Here is a 24,438-nt window from a genome sequence, read left to right as displayed (position 1 = left end):
AATTTGGAAACTTCATAGATTTCATTCCAAGTCTGGGATTTTCACGCGGCAAGTTAAAGTGCATATGGCACGGCCATGACAACTTTGCGTAAACGAAAGGTACATCTACAACAAACATATATCCAAAGTTTTTCGGTTCTACGTCAACTAAAAAATGTAGAAAACTGGACACAGGAGAATCGCTCGTAACATGTAATTATGTATCGCGGTTCTCACGCAAGCCGCATAACTGGTTAATATGAATTGTCTAGAAATCTGTGGTTTCTGTGGCCCGAATTCACTCTGCGCTGGGCTTCTGCCTAGTGTAGCTCACCGCTTCATTTTTCATTTGGCGCATCTTTGTGAATTCCTACAATTTGGTGACCCTCGACTGCGAAGTTTCCCGAACATCAAGCTTCAAAGAAGAATGAAGAAAATTCTTCCAAGACGAACGACAAATCTTGACCTTGAGTACCAAACCAGTTGTATTTTTGGTCGAAATTCTTTCATCATCTAACTGTCACGAGGATTCTATCGATAATCTTTCAACAAAATCGCCTTCTGATTGAATATTTGTCAAGCAATATTCAAGCAAAAATCCCAGCGTTCGTTTCGCTGTCTTGGGATTGTGCACAGTTGCAAATTAACGTGCAAAAATCTTTCAAAACTTGCTGAGGTTTTCAAGGTTCCTCTGTTTCCTAATTGGATCGGTTGCCTATTCGCCATTTCTCTTGGATTCATCAACCGTTCTTCCAAATTTTCATCCACAAGTGCTTTCCTGAGGATTCGTCAACTCCAGCCCTGCGCTTTAATCGAGCTTAGAGGAGATTCAATTCGCGTACGCACGGATTTCATCGTTCCCCACTACAACGTTGGATATTTTCCGTGAATGTTCGTTTCACCCTGCACAATTTCCGTCTCGTTGTTTTGGCCAGGGCGGCCGGCGGGCGTTGGCGTGTCGCTGCGGGAAATCGCACTGTCAATTCCGGCGGACCATCACGCTGTGTTGGAACCGTTGCCAACAGGCAAGAATGAAACCCGACAAAGTCTGTTGCGCGAAGGAAGGTGGATTTCATTTCAAGAACTTTACAATCAAACCTGTGGAATGCTGTTGGACTATACAATTTCGCTGTCAACGGTCATGGATTATTAAACGCAATGAACTGAATTTTTACCTGCCATTGTAAACATCAAGGATATTTCAAGAAATCTTGGCTACAAACGTCGAAACATTGTCGAAAATTACCCGGTAATGTGTATACTACTTTTGTTTCTACTCTTTTAAGCCATGCCTAGCCCTCAGTGGTTACGTAATACTAATTCCCTTATGTTCACTTTCTGTAAAAGGGTTTTTAAACTTTGTTAAGTCTCCTTGTCACCGAAACGTTAGTTGATATTTTTCCTTGCGTAATTGACGTCTGTTAAATGTGAAATGTTGATTCAACCCTTAACGTGTCTGCATGACAAATGTCAGCACGGGGCCTGACGCTTTATACTACATGGCGCATAATTAAGCAAGGTCGCCCAATATATGCCTCCCCACTCTTTATTATGTCTGAAGCCCCAATAGGAAAAATCCTTGCTCTAGTTTTGTTTTGATGAAGCACGTATCTGCTGATTGACATATTTTACGCATGGTTTTGTTGTTTGGCCATTGTTTTGTGACATGTACTTTGGCAAAGCTAAACTACCATTTTTCTTTTCATTTTCTCTTTTCTCTCTTATATCGTTGTTCTTTGCCTATTCTGTAAAACACTTTTTTCGGTAGGACGAGTGTAACGTTTATGCCGTGACGTAATGAGAGTGACTTAGCAGTTCGTACCAGGAAGTGTAACTCCCATTTTCTGGAACGACACAGGAGAATCGCTCGTAACATGTAATTATGTATCGCGGTTCTCACGCAAGCCGCATAACTGGTTAATATGAATTGTCTAGAAATCTGTGGTTTCTGTGGCCGGAATTCACTCTGCGCTGGGCTTCTGCCTAGTGTAGTTTCACCATTCCATTCTACATTTTGGTTCGCCTTTAGCGTAGAATCACCGTCTGTATATTCTACTCTCAGTTGCATTCTGCACATATATCTTTCGTCTTTGGTGAATAAAACAAACTAACACAAGTTTGGTTAGTTACGAAGAGGAGTCAGGAGTCAGGGAAACGCAGATCGCAGTTGAACACGTAATCAACACACCAATTTCTACACCAGCACTCGCGCACGACTGAAGCGCCTTCTATGACGTCACGCAACAATATCTCGCTTTTGCACGATTTCGTTCGCAGCGGCAAAAGTGCGACTTTGATCAGCTGTATCTCAGAAACCAGTCGCCGTATCAAGCTACTTTTTTCGCCAAAAATGTTCTAGAGTTATGAACATCTCTTAGTTTGATTATTAACATGTTTTATTTTTACGTGTCATATGCACTTTAAAGGAGAAACAAAAGCGTAACTTTGACGCGCGTCACCGTACACGTGCTTTGCCCAGATTGTCTCCAGAAACATATGCGTGGATCAATTTCGATAAGGCCAAGTAAAAATGCAAGGTTCTGTCGCCACATACAAATCCGCGGTCATATATTGTGCGCCACAATGGTCGAAATGTACGAAGGAATCGTGCATATATTGTTCCCTTTCCTGACGTTCAGCCGTATCATACACGGTCAGGACGGCGTGTTGTACCTCCTGCTCGTCTTGATCTTTAATGTTTTTGTTATGTGTGGTGATTCGTTGTGGGAGGATGTAGCGTAATGCTTCACTGGCTGTAACGCCCCAGTAATCGTGACGTCATATGTGGGCTACTATATAAGGCCGACCAGGGCTAATGTGAGCCCTTACCACTTGTAGCAATTACGCCAATACAATCCCTGGTCGAAAAATGCTGTACATAGAACCAGTAGCAATGCCTTGTGTAAAAACAGACAGCAATGTTCAAACTGCAAAAGCTATGGTGAATTGTCTAATGGCAACAAAGTTTGGTTGGAAAATTAACACTGTGGAAATACCACACAGAACAAAACAGCCAGATGGATCAAGCTGTGGAGTGATGATATGTATGTATGCGAAATGGCTAGCAACTGGAGAAAAACTTGTGCAAAATGTTTGTACCTACAGCTATAGACTTGAAATGTTTAGGGAAATTGCTGGCAAATGTCTTCAAGGCACAAATGAAATAGAGACATGTAAAGTATGTGGAGATGAAGGCGCCAATCCCCTGAAAAAAGTTTGGATTGAGTGCACTCGATGTGGACAGTGGTTTCACATCACGTGTGTTGGTTTTTCAGAGAAGCAAGCAAAAAAAGATAAATATTTTGTGTGCACATTGTAAATCAAACAACATTACAATCTGTTAAACAAATAAGAACACTAGCCAAATGAAATTTATTCACTATACCATAACAACCACAATGTCCCAATTTTTTTAGTTTTATCACTTCTGCAAAGTGACTGTAATACCGTACCTTTTTGGTTTTGGCCTAAAGGGTGTAACACTCTTGGAGTGACGGTAAACCTGGCCAATCGGGACTCTACCTGAGAGGTGTAACACTCCTGCGAAGTGAATTTCCTACCATACCTTTGGGTTTTGACCCAAATGGTGTAACACTCGTAGGGTGATGGTAACCTCGTAGGGTGATGGTCTACCTGAGAGGTGTAACACTTCTGCAGAGTGAATTTCATACCATACCTTGCGATGGTAAAACTGACCAATTAGGCTTCAACCTGAAAGGTGTAACACTTCTGCAGAGTGATTTTTAGACCATACTATTTATGTAATGTGTTTTCTTTAACAAGTATTATGTTGTTGAACCCAGTTTGATATGGCTACTGGCGAGGCGTCTGGGTTATCAAAAATGCCAACGACCACATGGAAAAGCCTCCTGGGCGTGGTAGGAATTTTTCAAACACAACATAAAAATACAGTCCATCAACATATAAGCAAACATTATTTATTGGGAAAGCCTGAAATGCACTTAGTTCGCCATAAAAAAGAGAAATCGATTACAACACAAATAGCACTGTTTTTGTAGTGACACGTGACAAGGAGTGCAATGTTTGTGCCCAAATGAAGTTCATTTAAATTTGTATTGTCTGGCAGTGGCAGAAACAGTTTATTGCATCACAATTAGCATACACAAAAAAACGGTTTGTTGCTAACGCTGCCAGGCATGCTATTTAGTAATGAAAAGCTCGTCTGGCAAAAGAAAAACTTGTTTGTTCGACGTTTCGGTTGTTATACAACAAACCTTCATCAGGATAATGAAGTAAAAACGCCCACACGGCGATAAATAGTCACGCGCGCATAAAGCAAAAAAGGGCGAAAGAAACAACACAAGCTAAGAAGCGGGGAAGGTGTACATTGGTGAGACGGGTCGCGCCCTTTGAACACGTCTAAAGGAACATCAACGGGATGTTGGCAAACCCAATAAGGTGGCAGGGACGGCATTGTCGCAACATGTTGCAGCAACAGGACACACGGTTAATTTTGAGGACACAGTAATTCTGGACCGGGAAAAGGACAGGTACAAGAGGATGTTCATCGAGTCTGTTCATATAAACGCACATGGGTTCGCACTTAATGATAAGAGGGAAACTTCTTTCCACCCGTTTATCGCACGACATGCCCCCTGGTTGAACGTGATGGTCTTGCGCACCTCGAGGCGCTATGCTTTAGACCTCGGTATCGTCCGGTTGGCGCGCAAATGGTGTTCCCCCCTCCCCGCTTCTTAGCTTGTGTTGTTTCTTTCGCCCTTTTTTGCCTTTTTTGCTTTATGCGCGCGTGACTATTTATCGCCGTGTGGGCGTTTTTACTTCATTATCCTGATGAAGGTTTGTTGTATAACAACCGAAACGTCGAACAAACAAGTTTTTCTTTTGCCAGACGAGCTTTTCATTACTAAAAAGGAGTAAAAACGACGACACAAAATGAACTTTAAAGACTTAACAGTAATTCTTACCTTATTCAAATTATACTTTATTTCCACAGATGCAATATTCCAATACAAGCATTGCAGATGTTCAGCTGAAATTCAAGTATATAGCATTTAAAATTTTTTTTTTAGATAAAATCATAATAAACCTTTTCATTTGTGTCTTCTGTTTGACTTGTCGCTCCAAATGTCATATGTCTTTTGTTGAAACCAACATAGTCAAAATAGAACGACCTAAATTATGTTATTGGATCTAAACACCATAAAATAATAGTTCTGCGCAGGTTGACAAAACACACGTCATCTCCCTGAGAATTTAGTTTGCTGTGCGTTGGTTTACTTCACGAAGAAGGCAAGAATATTCACAGGACCGTAGCATTTCGCTAAAAGCAAAGCTTATGATCACATGCTTTATTCGACGATTTTAGTAAATCCAACTCTGCAGGCAAACATCAAATCAATTTCGTCTTCACCGGTGTTCTCTGTAGTGATGAATATTTCAGGTTCATATTTTTTTGAATCAGGTGAAATCTCCCTTTGTGCAAAACACGTGTTTCTGGCAAATGTGGTCGATGGTTCACTGAACTCCGAATGCAGTTGCTGTGGGAAAATGCAAAAACAATTTTTTTTTATTAGCAATGCAACACAACGACACTTTCTCTTGGTAAAATGTTGACAAACAATACGTTTTGACGTTCCTTATGTCGTATCAGGCAAATAAACACACATATATTCATATAGGTTTATATATTTATTCCCTGTTGACGAATATCTCGAGTGCGACGCTAAAGTTGACACTGACATATTGAAAAACAACACCTTGGTACGAGTAAATCTTGTCAACTGAGATATTTAATTCCACACATTTCATGTAAAGTTAGTTCAAATCAACTTTAATGCCTTTGCGTCGGTTTATAAAATACTGTGTGGAGTTGCCAAAGGATGGCGCTATATGATCATTCTATAGATTCCGCATTATACAGATATTTAGTTTACTCGATGCAAACTACTGAAGGCGACCAGAAGTTTTTAAAGAACGTTCAGTTTCAATAGCGTGAGTTGAAATCCTTTGTAAAATTCTTTCGATCCGATTGAAAAGGAAAGCAAGAATAATAAAGTAGTTTTATTTGTTCTCGAAAAAAAATATAATCAACCAAACAAACTACTGTAAGTTATGATAGAGTACAGACGGAGGCGTGCATGTTCTAGCGGCAGGCAGAAAAGGTACGTTGGTGTCACGTGTGCACGTGTTTATCAACATAGAGACTTCATTATTGGAATACCATAATTTGAGCCGTCCACGTATCTGGTGAAATGGGAATGTTTATGCGATAGTTGAATAAAAACTTATTGAAAAACAAAGGTAATTGATTTAAGCAATGCTTGAGCAAAATTTGAGCAGTTTTTAGTTTGATAATTTCAGGAAGTTTTAGAGGGTTTTATATATGGGTGTAACATGACATTTTGTCGGACAAGTTTTTCAGAAATAAATCAATTGGCGCATAGGTAAAAAGTGACAGACTTGTGTGCGAAATGTAGGTAAACAAACGAGATTCGTGTGCCGAAAAATCAAAGTTCAAATTCAATTATTATTTCAAATAAGACAAGTAACATCAACCACAGAACACGAACACAATTGAGCAAAGTAGGCTTTTAGAAAAATTCCAAATTGCAATTTTCGTTACGTTAATCAGCAATGATATGTCTCGATGCATTTTTTGTTTGTTTTGATTAAAAAAATAAACAAATAATATTTGTATCCTTTTTTTCATATGTTGACGTCAGAGACTATATTCTTTATACTGCTATTTTTGTTGCCAGGCATACTAATTAAGTCTCGCCGGATGGCAGACGAAACGTTGGTTCCAATAAACACTTTAGAAACTAAGTGCCAGAAGAGCAATTCTGATTATATTCTTTATTTTTACCGTCTCTGGGCAAAAAAAGAGGAAAACCTTTTGTTTTTCGCAAAGCGATGTTTTATGATTTAAAATTGAACTACTCCTTCGGTATTAGATGTAATTTTATCCTTCCCTGCCTGTGTAAAATCACAATCTGTGGCAAGAAATTCTTTTGTGTTGTTAATACATCCAGCCAATGACTCAACACATTCATCGGTCAAATCATTTTCGGAAAGAACCAGAGACTCCATCTAAATAAATTAGAAAATAAATCAGGCAAATTAGGAAAATGAAAGCATGGAAATACAAAAAATGGAACAAAGCACGTTGTAAGATTTCTGTGCGCGTAACTTTCCATGTGAGGAAATTTCACAACAATAAGAACGTCATAATGCCCCTACCAACTGTATGATGCAAGGATAGTGCCAGCAGTCTTAATGTTTGCCACGTGTTGAACTTGTCCGCGTGCATTAAACTGTTTTGGTGGTTAAATATCTGTTGTGAATTGCAGTGAATTGACTTAAGTTGATATGCTATTCGAAGTCGGTCCTTGTGCATCTTGTAGTGGTGAGTTAAATATTGTCTGTCATGTTACATGTGTCACTGTTCGCTAATATGTGTTTGTTTTGTTTAGTGAACGTTTCACAGTTCGTTAACTGTGCCGCAGAATAAAAGAATACTGTTCTTTGCTGTCGGTGCGGTCAAACCCCTGTGACAAGGTTAGCTGGCCGTGGGACCTGTTGAGTTAGCCGTGTTACACACGTTGACATAATCATTTGGAAATTTAACGAAACTTTTAGACAAGGCGAACCTTTATTGCTATTTCGATCTAAGCTTCCAGGTCAACGATTTTAATGGTAAACTGTGCTGGACTTCGTCGTGGTACGCGATACAATTAAGGTTGGGAACCATTGTGCTACACGAACAACTGCTTGTTCCTATTTTTTCGTTCTTGAGAATTAGAAAAAGATTATGATTTGCATTGTCGCATTATATCTTGTACATACCTGTATTGTAGATGTACCTGCCAGGGGTGTGCGATCGACAGCCTGCCAGGGGCCTTTGGTTTTTTTGATCCAGATTTGATTTACTAATCATATTGTAGATGTATAAATAGTAATTGGGCTTGTAACGTAATACTTATAACAGCATTCGGTCGTCATTGTCTACGATTCATTCTATTTTTGAGTGGCTACTATGTGGACGTGTTTTAATTGTCATTAATACCCGCGACAATGTTTTGCAGCACAAGGCTAAAAGACGTAACAGAATATATATTTAGCTTTGAGCCTTACCGGGTTTTCCAACATTTCTATATTATCTGAAAGATGTTCGGCACCAACGCTTGTCAGGTCGCAGTCACTCAGGTCAACATTTTTATTATTGTCGATGCAAATTGCCACAGAAGCCGCCCCAATGTCCTCTATGGGGTTGCCAGATAAGACGAGTCTCTTTAGCTGAATAATTGGGCAAAGCTTTAGGCAATATTGCATTTGTGTTGCAAGCGATAATCGATGAACTTAAAATCTATTGCACAAAAAATTGTTTGAGAATGGGGATTCATAATTTATAGGTTAGTTTGCTCGATGTTTAACTTCAAAAACAAAAAAACACGGAAAATTTAGAGTTCTCAATGGACGCAGAACCCATGAACAAAACCACTCAAATAATCAGACTTGTTCACATCGCGTTTATTGTCTACACTTTATAATATCTTGTAATCCGATAGAACTTGGGAGCAGAAACCGAAACAAACCGTCTTCGTACAATCCTTTCGGAAAAAAATCAGACACACACCGGTCCAGGGCTATCGTAGACTTTTGACGGTAACTCTTCTACGCCACCGATTTTAAGCCTACTCACTCTGGACTGCCCACTTGGTTAGTCTTGCTCTAGGGCAATTAAACGGACAAACAAAAGGTCGGCAAGGGTTTGCTGTACTTACAGTTACGGGTGAATGAACCGTATCATGGGGCAAAAATAAATGTTTGCATATGCATGTCTCACTACGCAAGGAAAGGGGAATGGTCAGTGCGCTCGTCTGGTGGAAAAACGAAAAAGGTTTTCTTCCTGTTAAAGTTTTGTTTACTTTCTCGTGGGTTTGTTTGTATAAATTTTTCCGATGGCTTTGTTTACGGAATTTTGTAAAATTAAAGTGCGTTGGTTTGGTATATTGGATAAATAAAACGTATGTTGTATTTTTTCATCACTGAAGGCACTTTACAGTTCACCCCTACCGGATTCTGCAAAGAGCATATGTTGTCGGACAGTTGTTTCGGCACCCACATCTGTCAGGTTGCATCCACTCAGTTTTGCATCTTCAATGTTGTGGATGCATTTTGCAACCGAAGCTGCCACGCTGTCTCCAATCGGGTTGTTGGATAATTCGAGTTTCTTCAGCTGAAAAAGTAGATTTTTATGTTTGAGGCAGTGTGATTATCATAAATGTATCGAATAAATATTGATGGCTTTCAATTGCTTCATTGAGAAAAATTTGGGATTAAAATCCGGGTGCTTTCTCAAAATAATATGTTGTCCTACCTGTAAAGACAAGTTATTCTCCAAAGTTATTTTACAAATTTGGAAACTTCATAGATTTCATTCCAAGTCTGGGATTTTCACGCGGCAAGTTAAAGTGCATATGGCACGGCCATGACAACTTTGCGTAAACGAAAGGTACATCTACAACAAACATATATCCAAAGTTTTTCGGTTCTACGTCAACTAAAAAATGTAGAAAACTGGACACAGGAGAATCGCTCGTAACATGTAATTATGTATCGCGGTTCTCACGCAAGCCGCATAACTGGTTAATATGAATTGTCTAGAAATCTGTGGTTTCTGTGGCCCGAATTCACTCTGCGCTGGGCTTCTGCCTAGTGTAGCTCACCGCTTCATTTTTCATTTGGCGCATCTTTGTGAATTCCTACAATTTGGTGACCCTCGACTGCGAAGTTTCCCGAACATCAAGCTTCAAAGAAGAATGAAGAAAATTCTTCCAAGACGAACGACAAATCTTGACCTTGAGTACCAAACCAGTTGTATTTTTGGTCGAAATTCTTTCATCATCTAACTGTCACGAGGATTCTATCGATAATCTTTCAACAAAATCGCCTTCTGATTGAATATTTGTCAAGCAATATTCAAGCAAAAATCCCAGCGTTCGTTTCGCTGTCTTGGGATTGTGCACAGTTGCAAATTAACGTGCAAAAATCTTTCAAAACTTGCTGAGGTTTTCAAGGTTCCTCTGTTTCCTAATTGGATCGGTTGCCTATTCGCCATTTCTCTTGGATTCATCAACCGTTCTTCCAAATTTTCATCCACAAGTGCTTTCCTGAGGATTCGTCAACTCCAGCCCTGCGCTTTAATCGAGCTTAGAGGAGATTCAATTCGCGTACGCACGGATTTCATCGTTCCCCACTACAACGTTGGATATTTTCCGTGAATGTTCGTTTCACCCTGCACAATTTCCGTCTCGTTGTTTTGGCCAGGGCGGCCGGCGGGCGTTGGCGTGTCGCTGCGGGAAATCGCACTGTCAATTCCGGCGGACCATCACGCTGTGTTGGAACCGTTGCCAACAGGCAAGAATGAAACCCGACAAAGTCTGTTGCGCGAAGGAAGGTGGATTTCATTTCAAGAACTTTACAATCAAACCTGTGGAATGCTGTTGGACTATACAATTTCGCTGTCAACGGTCATGGATTATTAAACGCAATGAACTGAATTTTTACCTGCCATTGTAAACATCAAGGATATTTCAAGAAATCTTGGCTACAAACGTCGAAACATTGTCGAAAATTACCCGGTAATGTGTATACTACTTTTGTTTCTACTCTTTTAAGCCATGCCTAGCCCTCAGTGGTTACGTAATACTAATTCCCTTATGTTCACTTTCTGTAAAAGGGTTTTTAAACTTTGTTAAGTCTCCTTGTCACCGAAACGTTAGTTGATATTTTTCCTTGCGTAATTGACGTCTGTTAAATGTGAAATGTTGATTCAACCCTTAACGTGTCTGCATGACAAATGTCAGCACGGGGCCTGACGCTTTATACTACATGGCGCATAATTAAGCAAGGTCGCCCAATATATGCCTCCCCACTCTTTATTATGTCTGAAGCCCCAATAGGAAAAATCCTTGCTCTAGTTTTGTTTTGATGAAGCACGTATCTGCTGATTGACATATTTTACGCATGGTTTTGTTGTTTGGCCATTGTTTTGTGACATGTACTTTGGCAAAGCTAAACTACCATTTTTCTTTTCATTTTCTCTTTTCTCTCTTATATCGTTGTTCTTTGCCTATTCTGTAAAACACTTTTTGGGGTAGGACGAGTGTAACGTTTATGCCGTGACGTAATGAGAGTGACTTAGCAGTTCGTACCAGGAAGTGTAACTCCCATTTTCTGGAACGACACAGGAGAATCGCTCGTAACATGTAATTATGTATCGCGGTTCTCACGCAAGCCGCATAACTGGTTAATATGAATTGTCTAGAAATCTGTGGTTTCTGTGGCCGGAATTCACTCTGCGCTGGGCTTCTGCCTAGTGTAGTTTCACCATTCCATTCTACATTTTGGTTCGCCTTTAGCGTAGAATCACCGTCTGTATATTCTACTCTCAGTTGCATTCTGCACATATATCTTTCGTCTTTGGTGAATAAAACAAACTAACACAAGTTTGGTTAGTTACGAAGAGGAGTCAGGAGTCAGGGAAACGCAGATCGCAGTTGAACACGTAATCAACACACCAATTTCTACACCAGCACTCGCGCACGACTGAAGCGCCTTCTATGACGTCACGCAACAATATCTCGCTTTTGCACGATTTCGTTCGCAGCGGCAAAAGTGCGACTTTGATCAGCTGTATCTCAGAAACCAGTCGCCGTATCAAGCTACTTTTTTCGCCAAAAATGTTCTAGAGTTATGAACATCTCTTAGTTTGATTATTAACATGTTTTATTTTTACGTGTCATATGCACTTTAAAGGAGAAACAAAAGCGTAACTTTGACGCGCGTCACCGTACACGTGCTTTGCCCAGATTGTCTCCAGAAACATATGCGTGGATCAATTTCGATAAGGCCAAGTAAAAATGCAAGGTTCTGTCGCCACATACAAATCCGCGGTCATATATTGTGCGCCACAATGGTCGAAATGTACGAAGGAATCGTGCATATATTGTTCCCTTTCCTGACGTTCAGCCGTATCATACACGGTCAGGACGGCGTGTTGTACCTCCTGCTCGTCTTGATCTTTAATGTTTTTGTTATGTGTGGTGATTCGTTGTGGGAGGATGTAGCGTAATGCTTCACTGGCTGTAACGCCCCAGTAATCGTGACGTCATATGTGGGCTACTATATAAGGCCGACCAGGGCTAATGTGAGCCCTTACCACTTGTAGCAATTACGCCAATACAATCCCTGGTCGAAAAATGCTGTACATAGAACCAGTAGCAATGCCTTGTGTAAAAACAGACAGCAATGTTCAAACTGCAAAAGCTATGGTGAATTGTCTAATGGCAACAAAGTTTGGTTGGAAAATTAACACTGTGGAAATACCACACAGAACAAAACAGCCAGATGGATCAAGCTGTGGAGTGATGATATGTATGTATGCGAAATGGCTAGCAACTGGAGAAAAACTTGTGCAAAATGTTTGTACCTACAGCTATAGACTTGAAATGTTTAGGGAAATTGCTGGCAAATGTCTTCAAGGCACAAATGAAATAGAGACATGTAAAGTATGTGGAGATGAAGGCGCCAATCCCCTGAAAAAAGTTTGGATTGAGTGCACTCGATGTGGACAGTGGTTTCACATCACGTGTGTTGGTTTTTCAGAGAAGCAAGCAAAAAAAGATAAATATTTTGTGTGCACATTGTAAATCAAACAACATTACAATCTGTTAAACAAATAAGAACACTAGCCAAATGAAATTTATTCACTATACCATAACAACCACAATGTCCCAATTTTTTTAGTTTTATCACTTCTGCAAAGTGACTGTAATACCGTACCTTTTTGGTTTTGGCCTAAAGGGTGTAACACTCTTGGAGTGACGGTAAACCTGGCCAATCGGGACTCTACCTGAGAGGTGTAACACTCCTGCGAAGTGAATTTCCTACCATACCTTTGGGTTTTGACCCAAATGGTGTAACACTCGTAGGGTGATGGTAACCTCGTAGGGTGATGGTCTACCTGAGAGGTGTAACACTTCTGCAGAGTGAATTTCATACCATACCTTGCGATGGTAAAACTGACCAATTAGGCTTCAACCTGAAAGGTGTAACACTTCTGCAGAGTGATTTTTAGACCATACTATTTATGTAATGTGTTTTCTTTAACAAGTATTATGTTGTTGAACCCAGTTTGATATGGCTACTGGCGAGGCGTCTGGGTTATCAAAAATGCCAACGACCACATGGAAAAGCCTCCTGGGCGTGGTAGGAATTTTTCAAACACAACATAAAAATACAGTCCATCAACATATAAGCAAACATTATTTATTGGGAAAGCCTGAAATGCACTTAGTTCGCCATAAAAAAGAGAAATCGATTACAACACAAATAGCACTGTTTTTGTAGTGACACGTGACAAGGAGTGCAATGTTTGTGCCCAAATGAAGTTCATTTAAATTTGTATTGTCTGGCAGTGGCAGAAACAGTTTATTGCATCACAATTAGCATACACAAAAAAACGGTTTGTTGCTAACGCTGCCAGGCATGCTATTTAGTAATGAAAAGCTCGTCTGGCAAAAGAAAAACTTGTTTGTTCGACGTTTCGGTTGTTATACAACAAACCTTCATCAGGATAATGAAGTAAAAACGCCCACACGGCGATAAATAGTCACGCGCGCATAAAGCAAAAAAGGGCGAAAGAAACAACACAAGCTAAGAAGCGGGGAAGGTGTACATTGGTGAGACGGGTCGCGCCCTTTGAACACGTCTAAAGGAACATCAACGGGATGTTGGCAAACCCAATAAGGTGGCAGGGACGGCATTGTCGCAACATGTTGCAGCAACAGGACACACGGTTAATTTTGAGGACACAGTAATTCTGGACCGGGAAAAGGACAGGTACAAGAGGATGTTCATCGAGTCTGTTCATATAAACGCACATGGGTTCGCACTTAATGATAAGAGGGAAACTTCTTTCCACCCGTTTATCGCACGACATGCCCCCTGGTTGAACGTGATGGTCTTGCGCACCTCGAGGCGCTATGCTTTAGACCTCGGTATCGTCCGGTTGGCGCGCAAATGGTGTCCCCCCCTCCCCGCTTCTTAGCTTGTGTTGTTTCTTTCGCCCTTTTTTGCCTTTTTTGCTTTATGCGCGCGTGACTATTTATCGCCGTGTGGGCGTTTTTACTTCATTATCCTGATGAAGGTTTGTTGTATAACAACCGAAACGTCGAACAAACAAGTTTTTCTTTTGCCAGACGAGCTTTTCATTACTAAAAAGGAGTAAAAACGACGACACAAAATGAACTTTAAAGACTTAACAGTAATTCTTACCTTATTCAAATTATACTTTATTTCCACAGATGCAATATTCCAATACAAGCATTGCAGATGTTCAGCTGAAATTCAAGTATATAGCATTTAAAATTTTTTTTTTAGATAAAATCATAATAAACCTTTTCATTTGTGTCTTCTGTTTGACTTGTCGCTCCAAATGTCATATGTCTTTTGTTGAAACCAACATAGTCAAAATAGAACGACCTAAATTATGTTATTGGATCTAAACACCATAACTGAAATCTAAGCCCAACCCACATTAGAGTATTTAATGCTTCCACGCTACACCATAACTGAAATCTAGGCCCAACCCACATTACAGTATTTAATGCTTCCACGCTACACCATAACTGAAATCTAGGCCCAACCCACATTAGAGTATTTAATGCTTCCAGGCTACACCATAACTGAAATCTAGGCCCAAACCACATTAGAGTATTTAATGCTTCCACGCTACACCATAACTGAAATCTAGGCCCAAACACATAAGAGTTTTTAATTCTTCCAGGCTACACCATAACTGAAATCTAGGCCCAACCCACATTAGAGTATTTAATGCTTCCAGGCTACACCATAACTGAAATCTAGGCCCAACCCACATCAGAGTATTTAATGCTTCCAGGCTACACCATGACTGAAATCTAGACCCAACCCACATTAGAGTATTTAATGCTTCCACGCTACATCATAACTGAAATCTAGGCCCAACCCACATTAGAGTATTTAATGCTTCCAGGCTACACCATAACTGAAATCTAGGCCCAAACCACATTAGAGTATTTAATGCTTCCACGCTACACCATAACTGAAATCTAGGCGCAACCCACATCAGAGTATTTAATGCTTCCAGGCTACACCATAATTGAAATCTAGGCCCAACCCACATTAGAGTATTTAATGCTTCCATGCTACACCATAACTGAAATCTGGACCCAACCCACATTATATTCTTCAAAACATTCACGGTCCAGTTGACGCGTTTCAGACTACAGCTCACTTCACGCACATTTGACGCACGCACAACCTTGTCCATTGTTAAAAACGATTGTGACGTCATAATCTGGTTTGCGTCGATGCCCCCGTTATGTGGTCAATGTATCTTCCGGTGTTGAATGACTTGATAAATCCTCATCATGTAGACCAACAATAACTCGCATGGACGCTGACAAGATCAGCGAAGAAAGTGCTTGTCAAATAAGAGATGATGAGCCTTCAACATCTGTTGGTAAGTAATGCGTTGTTGTTTTGCTTTACTGCTATCACCTTGCTCGTAGTAAATAAAATGTTTTGCATCTGGGACATGTTGAATTTGTTATTTTTTTTTGAAATTCTGTCTTTAATGTTGGGGCTGTACATAGTTTGAAATGTTGAACATTGTTGTGTATAATTTTGAAGGTCCTTCACAAAAGATTGCAGCAAGTGAAGCAAAGATTAAAAATAGTAATGTTGGTGTTCAAGGAAATGTCAATCAACTGTTATTCACCGTCAACTACCATAGCAACCGTAAAAGCAATTATTTATACTTACACTTATTTTGAAATGAAATTTTCTGCCGCGCAGCAAGTTGTTTTGTTTCATTAAATATGCATTAAAATGGCATGATGAATTGGATACAATGGTGTGCAGTTGTGTCAACGTAACAAACTTTGAACTGCAGGTAAGAGAAAGAATGACAAAGGTGAAGCTCAAACTCGCAGTACATCGAAACGAAGTTCCTGTGGTTTGCCCTCAAAGCGCCACACGAGCAGCATTCAGAACAAACATGTTGGTGAGTGTCTGCATTGGTCTTTTTCCTCACACTTGTATTGCCATTTGCATCAGATGCAATTTGACACTTTCTATTTATTCGATAAACCTAACCTGAAACGTTAGGCTATAACGTTTCGATAGAAAAGATATCTAGGTTGTTCTGTTTATTTTCGGCCTGTTTACAAAGTTATCAACAACCTAATCCAAAACAGTTACCGAGACTGTCCGAGGTTGTCCTGGCAGGTGTTGAAACACAGGATAAAAGTAAGCTTGGAATTTCTTGGAAACATAAACCAAGTCATGCTGGCTCTGTTGCTTTAATTCAGTGCACTGTCAGTTTAAAGTTTATCATTTTTGTAGTTGATAAAAATTTTACTGCATGACCGACTGCATTCATGCACTTGTAAACCGTTGTTGTTTAGCTTGGTAACATGATTTACAAACCTTTTTAGGTGAGCGTCTCAAGTCAGATTTATGTAACAGCGTTGAGTCAATCGCCAGCACCGAGTCGACACTTGCTGATTTTTCCGAACGACCCATAATCCCAGTCAAACTTTCCATAGTCAGTAAACCGCAACGAATTGATGACGAGTTTCTAGCTAAAGGACATTACCACCGTAGAAAGGACTTTGCTAAGGTTTATGATCGGCCGTCTGGTGACATCACCCCAGAACAAATGTTTGCTCATGCAAAGCAAAGAGCGCAAAAGGAGGCAGACCAAAAATTTCCAGCACCTGCTGCTAAAGCGAAACAAGAATACGTGCAGAAGCATGGCAATATTGTGGGGGTTATCGGCCAAGCTGGAATTGGTAAAACAACTTCTGCCAAAAAGTGGGCTTTGCAAGCTTTATCTGCCCACCATCAGTTGTTTGGGAAAATATCTTACTTTTTCTACATTATAATTCGAAATATCGAATTCAACAAGGAGATGACTTTTCTTCAGTTTTTACTTCACACCTTGCAAATTGACGATCGTTACCCACCAGCTGTTGCAAAAAGCATCTTAGAGTCTCTTAAAATTGATACTGATATTGTCATGATATTCGACGGCGTGGACGAGGCTGTTTTAGAATCGTTTTCAAGTGAAGTACCCTTTCCTTTGTTGGAAGGAAAGAATAAACCAGAAGTTTATCTCAAGCATTTGCTGAATGGAAATTTACTTCCTTGTTCTCGTAAGATATTCACATCACGACCAGCTCCATTCTATAAGCTCCATTCTTCACATAGACCAAGGTTTATTGTTGAAATTCTCGGCTTAACTCCAAACTCGCAAAAAGAGCTTGGACAACAGATTTGCGGTTCAAAATACGACTCAATACATAAAAAGCTAGAAGACAACAAAAATTTGTTTGCTTACTCTTATGTGCCTGTAAATTTTATTTTGACTGTCCATTACCTAATGAATTTCAATGGTGATATTCAGTTTGTTTCACTTACTCAAGTTCTCGCTTTCACTTGTGTTCAATATTCACAAACTAAACACCTCAAAGGTGAGCAACGAGAATTGGACAAGCTAGTAAAAATGGCTTTTGATGGTTTCAATGATCAAAAGATCATATTTAGCACTACGGATATATGGAGAGCTGGCATTGATGATTCCACAGCCAATTCATTTTTGAACACTTCTGTTACCAAGAAAGGAAACCTAAAATTAACAATTTTAAATGGACAAAAGCATATATATTTCTCTCACCTGATCTGGCAAGAGTTTTTCGTTGCGGTTTACTTGATGATGATCATGCCCTTACAGGAATTCAAGGAAAAATACTCCCTATTTATCGAGGATAGGTGGGAAGTTGTTGCCAGGTTTGCATTCGGACTTCGTGATTTGTCAGTTTTCAACGACCTAAAGTTGGTAGTTCCCGGATGTAGATACGAAGATTGGAAAGCTAAGAATATTCTGCTCCGGAATATGATTATATCATATATGGAGAAGAACAACAATAACCATGAAAATATACATCGGGGTTGCAGCTGGGCCCGTGAAGCAAATGATGAAGACATAACTTCATCTATTTCCAGCTTACTTTCAGATGATCTGGACTTTTCAAGATCTTGGATTCTTTCAACTGATGTCGAAAACCTGTGCTTCGTAATTCGAAAGAGGGAAATCCCAGTAAGTTAAAGTGTCCTTGCAAGCAAATGTTTACATCACTAATTAATGAGCAAATACAATTGCGGCTAACGTTCTGTTGGTCTTACCCTCCGTAATGTAGGCATTATGCGCCATTTAGTGTGCTCTATAGCGCCATTGACTTAACATTCGTGGAAATAACATGGAAGTTGTCATGACGTCGTGCTTGCCCTCTGTAGTTGGTTTATTTTTTGTAATTTAATTTTGTGAAAAGTTGGGAAAAGTGTGTCCTTAGAAAACCAATATGTTGAAGTTAAAATCATTGCATCAGCACATACACTGAAGAAACTTGTCCTATCCGACAACCCGATTAAAGATAGTAGGGCAGCTTCGGTTGCAAATTGCATCCACAACATTGAATATATGGACCGGAATAAATGCAGCCTCATAAGTGTTGGTGCCAAACATCTGTACCACAGTATTGAATGTTTACAGAAACCAGCAATTGTCATCTTTTTGACATCTCTACATTATTCCTTTCTCACACGGCATAGGCGTCAGTGTTTGTTTTGTGCAATCCTATTTTCAATGACTTTGACAAACCCAACACTTCTTAGCAGTGGCGGATCTAGGGGGGGTGTTTGGGGGTCAGAACACCCCCCTCAGCATTGTGCTATATTATTTTGAAGGATCTAAAACTGCGGTTAGTTTTACACAACGCAGGAGCGAACACTTCGGGCCAGTGTTCGTCTCCGCAATTTCTTTGTTTACCAGTCGCACCCGCCGCGTTCAGGCGGTGACAACATTTTTACTATTCGACATGCACGACAAGTTTTCTCAAGATGTTCGACACGCAGAAAAAAATCGAAGCCCTGATCACAACGAAAACATAAATTACATGAAAAATGGCTTGAAACAATCATTTTAATTTTCGCCAATTTTTTCGCATATATTTATCCACGACCGCAGAAATATCGATTTGTTTGTGTATGTTAATAAGTGCAAGGCCACTTAAACGTTCCTGCCCCATCCTACTTCGCAGATATATCTTTAATCTGCGAAGATTAGAAAATGACCGTTCAGCAGAAGCAGTTGTTACTGGAAGCGACAGAATATCTAAAACCTCTGTCATCACGGTGGCCACGAAGAGGAAAACACTGTGCACCTCATAACCTGATGATACCTATTTTAGCCTAAACAAAACGCGATTTTTGGCGTATTTTAGTGCGAGCCCCCAGATGTCACGTTCCGTTTTAACGGTTACGCAAAAGATGGGATCTGACTTGAAAACGCGAGGTTGAACACCAACCCTTGTAAGATCGGCAATGGAGTCTGGCGATCGGTATGTGGGGTTGGGAAGACAATTAGGGTGGGCATTCCGTGCGAGGTGCTATCCGACCAGGGGACCCAATTCATCTCCAGCTGCATGAAGGAAGTCGAAAGGCTGTTAAAGGTGCGCCACCTAAACACTACCCCATACTCTCCACAATGCAACGGGTTAGTTGAAAAGTTGGCGGTACATATACTAAAATTGGAACGATACAGAGAAGATTAGCATGGCCCCTGCGCAAGTAACGGGCGACGCGATAAAACTGGCACATTCGGGACGAAACAAAAGAAATGAGGGTGCGAAGCGGCCGTTCGAAACAAAAGATTTGATACGCACAGTAAACGTCCGGTGGTTGCGAGATATCGTCGCATGGGAATTAGGCCATAGACTATCGCATTAGGTCGATCTATAATACATTTGTGACATTTAGCCTAAGCCGAACGTGAAATGGGCGTGACCAAACTCAGACACCCCCCTCATTTTTTTCTAGATCTGCCACTGCTTCTCAGTAATGGTTCTCAAAAACTATGCTTGATTCATTTCAATATTTTTACCTCTAATGCAATGATTTTAATTTTTCGTCTGTCGTGAAACAACTTCTTTCGAAGAACTTGCACTGCGTTGCAAACTTTGCACAGTTGAGGTATTTGGGGTGTAGTCTTTTTGAGACTGTCAAAAATGTTAGCATGGATCATGCCAGTTCCAACCAGTATTTATTTAGCTGAAGAAGCTTGACCTGTACTACAACCAGCTATGGGGCAACGGGGCAACTTTTCTATGTTCTTTGAAAGATGTTGGTGCTGAACATCTTTCAAAGAACATGAAAAAGTTGGAAAATCCAGTAAACCTTTAGAAACTAACTAACCACACATTATAATTTCTTGCTTTTTTGTGAATTATTTTCATCACTCACCAGTCAAATAGTATCTTTGAGTTCCCCAAAAATGTATTCCTATTTTGTGGTCAGTTTATAAAAATATTGTAAACGACATCAACAGAAAAAGGTTGTTTTTAATCAAAGCAAAATGTGCAAAATTGTTTTTGTTTAGTGAATGCCATGTGCTATATAATAAGGCATAAAGTAATAGTCCAAATAATCCAGTCAAAGTATGGCCACTCCACGTTAGCTGCTGAAGGTTTACTCAGCAACTCAGCCTTATACTTGTACAAATACACGAAGCAAACAAACGTAGGAAGCTTTTTAGTGTATACTTGGTGTCAATATCACACAAAGGAACCATAGAAATATGGAATGTACTGTAGTTTTTTCAAACTATCGAGTGTAACATGATCTCTAAATATGCACAGCTTATAGTAATGAATATTTAACACCAAAACTAAGGGAAAGATTAGTTGCAGGACTCGATATTCCATGGAACGACACAAATTGTTGTTTAAAATAAAACAATCGTGCATTTTGGTTTGGAATTAAAGCTAAAATGAAAATATATAAACAGTTGTTAGTTAATGTCACTCTCACTTTTTTCTGTTGAAAATGTGTTCAGCTGAAGAAACTTCGCCTGTCTAACCACCCGATTGGAGACAGTGGGGCAGCTTTTGTAGCTAATTGCATACGCAACATTAAAGATGTTGATCTGAGTATTTGCAACCTGACAAGTGTTGGTGCCGAACATCTTTCGAAGAGCATAGAAAAGTTGGGAAATCCGGTAAGCCTTAACTAACTATTACCAACCTTATTTATATCAAGTACAGTCAAACAAATTGTTTTAACAACTGTAGCTGTAGTTAATTTTTTTTTCATTGCTGTAGACTTGTATCACTGTGCTTTGTTTATCAATACACATTGGGCATATATTTGTTTAAATTGTCGCGCCTTTGCAAACGAACGACGCAAAGTGTTGTTTAAAATAAAACAATCATGCGTTTTGGTTTGGAATTAAAGCCAAAATGAAAATACATAAACAGTTGTTAGTTAATGTCACGCTCACTTTTTTCAGTTAAAAATGTGTTTAGCTAAAGAAACTTAACCTGTCTGGCAACCCGATTGGAGACAGTGGGGCAGCTTTTGTAGCTAATTGCATACGCAACATTAAAGATGTTGATCTGAGTATTTGCAACCTGACAAGTGTTGGTGCCGAACATCTTTCGAAGAGCATAGAAAAGTTGGAAAATCCGGTAAACTACTACTAATCATATATTCTTTGTTGTACTGTTAAAGCATAATAAAAATATGAACAATTAAGTCAAACAAATTGTTGTGACAACTGTAGCTGTAGTTATTTTTTTTTCATTGTTACAGATTTGCATCACTGTGCTTTATTTATCATTAAATACCATGTATATTTGTAAGAATTGTAGCACCTTTGCAACCAGAAAGCAATGCACATAAATCGTTTCGTAGTGTAGAGAAAAAATTCAGAAGTCTGATCATAATATTTGTGCCATTCGGTTAATTTTTTCACTGTATTTCACGTAGTAGAAACACTTTTGTTGTCTTGTGATAACTCCCAGTATCATGATGGCTGACTGATGATTACTGTTATATTTTTTCATCTTTAAATGTGGTATGTATAAGAGCATGTAAATAGAACTAATATTAATGCTGAGATACTTTATTGCTATTGACAGTTACTTTATAACCACAATTTATTCAGGTGAAGAAGCTCAACCTATCCGTCAATCCAATAGGTGACAGTGGGGCAGCTTTGGTTGCAAAGTGCATTCATAACATTGAAGATGTAGAACTAAAAGCATGCAGACTGACAAGTGTTGGTGCCGAACATCTGTCCGAGAACATTCAATCGTTGAAGAATCCGGTAAACTTTTGCATGATGTGTCTGTTTTTATTGTGCATAAAAAGTCAAACACCCCTTAGCCACGAATGTAATAGTTATTCACCAAACATTTGCAGGATCTTTCGTGTGTGGTAATGACATCAAATTGTTGGGTAAAAACCATTGTACGATTGAGGACCCGTGCTGGATAGAGACTGCACTGGTTCAGAAGGCAAATTGCAACGATTAGTGGCTTGAAAGTAGTTGTGACTTATATTGCCTAAATTTTTTAATGAATTTTTCGAAATCGTTTTGTAAATTAATGATGTTTTGATGCGTCGTGCACTCCTAGTTTGGTGAAATGATCTTCGAGATGCGCCAGGAACTAAATTTTGAAGACAAGCATTGAGTTTAGGGCTGGAAGTAGTTGCCATATTAATTTACAATAGTCATACGAAGAATTGCAGTCTCGGTAAAAAAAACACTTTATGTGAATGAAGGAAGCATTTTCTTAATGGTTTTGCCAGTCTCAATCATGCAACAATAATATTGATGATGAACACAGTTAGGTTTGAAATGAAATATAAATCTGACGTTCTTCTGGTGAAAAACAACAAATATTTTGTTTAAAAAAGATTGTACTTTCTGTCATTTCGTAGCGTACCTGGTGGCAAAACCTATTTTCACTTTTCAGTAGTTTGAAATGTCGACTTAAAACATTTTGAAAAAATCTTACATAAATCGTACACTGAAATAACACAAGGTTTTCTCCATGTGAAAAAGTCGTTTGGAACTGTAGATTAATTATTGGTACTCGCGCTAAGTTTGACTGTTTTATTGATTCATCTGAAGGAGCTTAACCTTTCCAACAGTCCAATCAAAGACAGCGGGGTTTTCACAGGCCTATAGAGATATGTGAAAAAAGATAACCACGTATTAGATAACTTTCAAGGTTGGCCCCAAAAAATTTGTTTTCGACCAGCTGAGTGTAATGAGCATTGATCGTTGAATTTAACAAACAACGATGCTATATTCGATTGCATACCTATTTCAAAAATAAACAACTTCACTTCAAGCGTAATTGATCGATATACAATAAGTTAATACACACATAAACCCTTGCTTCATCAATTTGTGAAGTGAAAATTTATGTGACTCATTTAGGGCGGTTAAAACCATTCCACACAGGACATGACAAGAAAAGGCGACGATTGCAAAACCAGTTAGTTGCAAGTGGATTCACCGAGACTATTTTCCAGTTAAATATCCTATAGGCAGGATTGTCATCGATCTGAAATCAGAAAAAAAGTACGACTGAAAAGGAATACGATTTACTTATATCGTTGCTATATTTAAAAAGAATGTGGCAAATGTGAGTATGTCGAACAAATCGTGTTGGCAAAAAAACTCTACCGTGTGCGTCATGACATTCAAACAATTGCGTTTTCATGCTTTACCTCGACATTTCTAAACACTCTGGTGACAGTACAACAAACTTCATCGTTTAACTTGCGTCATGAAAACCCCAGACTTGGAATGGAATAAATCATTAAGTTTCCAAATTTGTAAAATAGCTTTGTAGAATAACTTGTCTTTACAGGTAGGACAATAAATTATTTTGCGAAACCGTAAACCTGGATTTTAATCCTGTATTTTCCACAATGAACCAATTGAAAGCCATGAATATTTTTTTCGATACTTTAATGATACTCACACAGCCTTAAACACAACTATGTACTTTTTCAGCTGAAGAATCTCGACTTGTCCCGCAACCCGATTGAAGACAGCGGGGCAGCTTCGGTTGCAAATTGCATCGAAAACATTGAAGGTTTAAACCTGAGTGAATGCGACCTGACAAGTGTTGGTGCCGAACATCTGTCTGACAAATGCTCGTTCCAGAATCCGGTAAGGGTGAACTATTGAAGTGTAGGAGCCTTCAGTGATGAATGAATACAATAATCGTTTTACCCAGTATGCGAAACAAACGCACAGAAGGACGCATATCTGTATATCTATTAAAATAAGCTTTGCCGAAATGCCCACCTTGTTATGTATCGTCTGTCAAAATAGAAGCAGCAGGTCACAAAGCAACCAGTGATGCGTTGGGGTTAAGTTAGCACATCTGCATGTGCCGTTGCTATTGCGAATTTGAGCGAGTTTCGGGCATTTTTAGTGGGATTTTGATCGGTTTGAATCATGTAGTTTCTTGGTGCCGGGTACTGTAGAAAATTTGACTAAGAAAAAGT

General features: G+C 39.4%; 2 protein-coding genes and 1 pseudogene across 13 annotated transcripts in view; all 3 read left to right on the top strand.

Moving 5' to 3' along the window:
* Window positions 1–15,459: 15,459 nt before the first annotated feature.
* LOC145888973 (uncharacterized) lies at window positions 15,460–17,672 on the top strand. Its single transcript, XM_082979841.1, has 5 exons — window positions 15,460–15,529; window positions 15,700–15,807; window positions 15,962–16,072; window positions 16,506–17,588; window positions 17,635–17,672. The coding sequence occupies exons 1-5, from the start codon at window positions 15,460–15,462 to the stop codon at window positions 17,670–17,672; spliced, it is 1,410 nt and encodes a 469-aa protein (XP_082835967.1).
* LOC145890428 (NACHT, LRR and PYD domains-containing protein 12-like) overlaps window positions 17,577–24,438 on the top strand; it is a 481,386-nt gene continuing 474,524 nt past the window's right edge. For 3 of the 12 annotated variants that reach the window (XM_082981481.1, XM_082981482.1, XM_082981483.1), the window contains exons 1-3: window positions 17,581–18,169; window positions 21,432–21,593; window positions 22,073–22,234. In XM_082981481.1, coding sequence (XP_082837607.1) covers window positions 17,783–18,169; window positions 21,432–21,593; window positions 22,073–22,234 — 711 coding nt within the window. In that variant the 5' untranslated portion in view covers window positions 17,581–17,782. Of the gene's footprint in view, window positions 18,170–20,248; window positions 20,299–21,431; window positions 21,594–22,072; window positions 22,235–24,438 lie in introns of those variants that run through there. The other 9 variants (XM_082981490.1, XM_082981471.1, XM_082981495.1 and 6 more) reach the window with 7 other exon arrangements.
* Window positions 19,632–19,732, top strand: LOC145892766 (U6 spliceosomal RNA; annotated as a pseudogene).

Source organism: Ascidia mentula, chromosome 2, assembly GCF_947561715.1.
Source record: "Ascidia mentula chromosome 2, kaAscMent1.1, whole genome shotgun sequence".
Lineage (NCBI taxonomy): Eukaryota > Metazoa > Chordata > Ascidiacea > Phlebobranchia > Ascidiidae > Ascidia > Ascidia mentula.
The sequence above is the reverse complement of the archived record's forward strand: the minus strand, read 5'-3'. Positions and strand labels throughout refer to the sequence as shown.

Excerpts from the sequence above, each read along its gene's own strand:
- LOC145888973 (XM_082979841.1), top strand. The coding sequence starts at position 15,460 with ATGGACGCTGACAAGATCAGCGAAGAAAGTGCTTGTCAAATAAGAGAT. Across the intron at positions 16,073-16,505 it reads CATTCAGAACAAACATGTTG|GTGAGCGTCTCAAGTCAGAT; the intron begins GTGAGTGTCTGC and ends AAACCTTTTTAG. Across the intron at positions 17,589-17,634 it reads AGTAAAAATGGCTTTTGATG|AGCTGGCATTGATGATTCCA; the intron begins GTTTCAATGATC and ends GGATATATGGAG.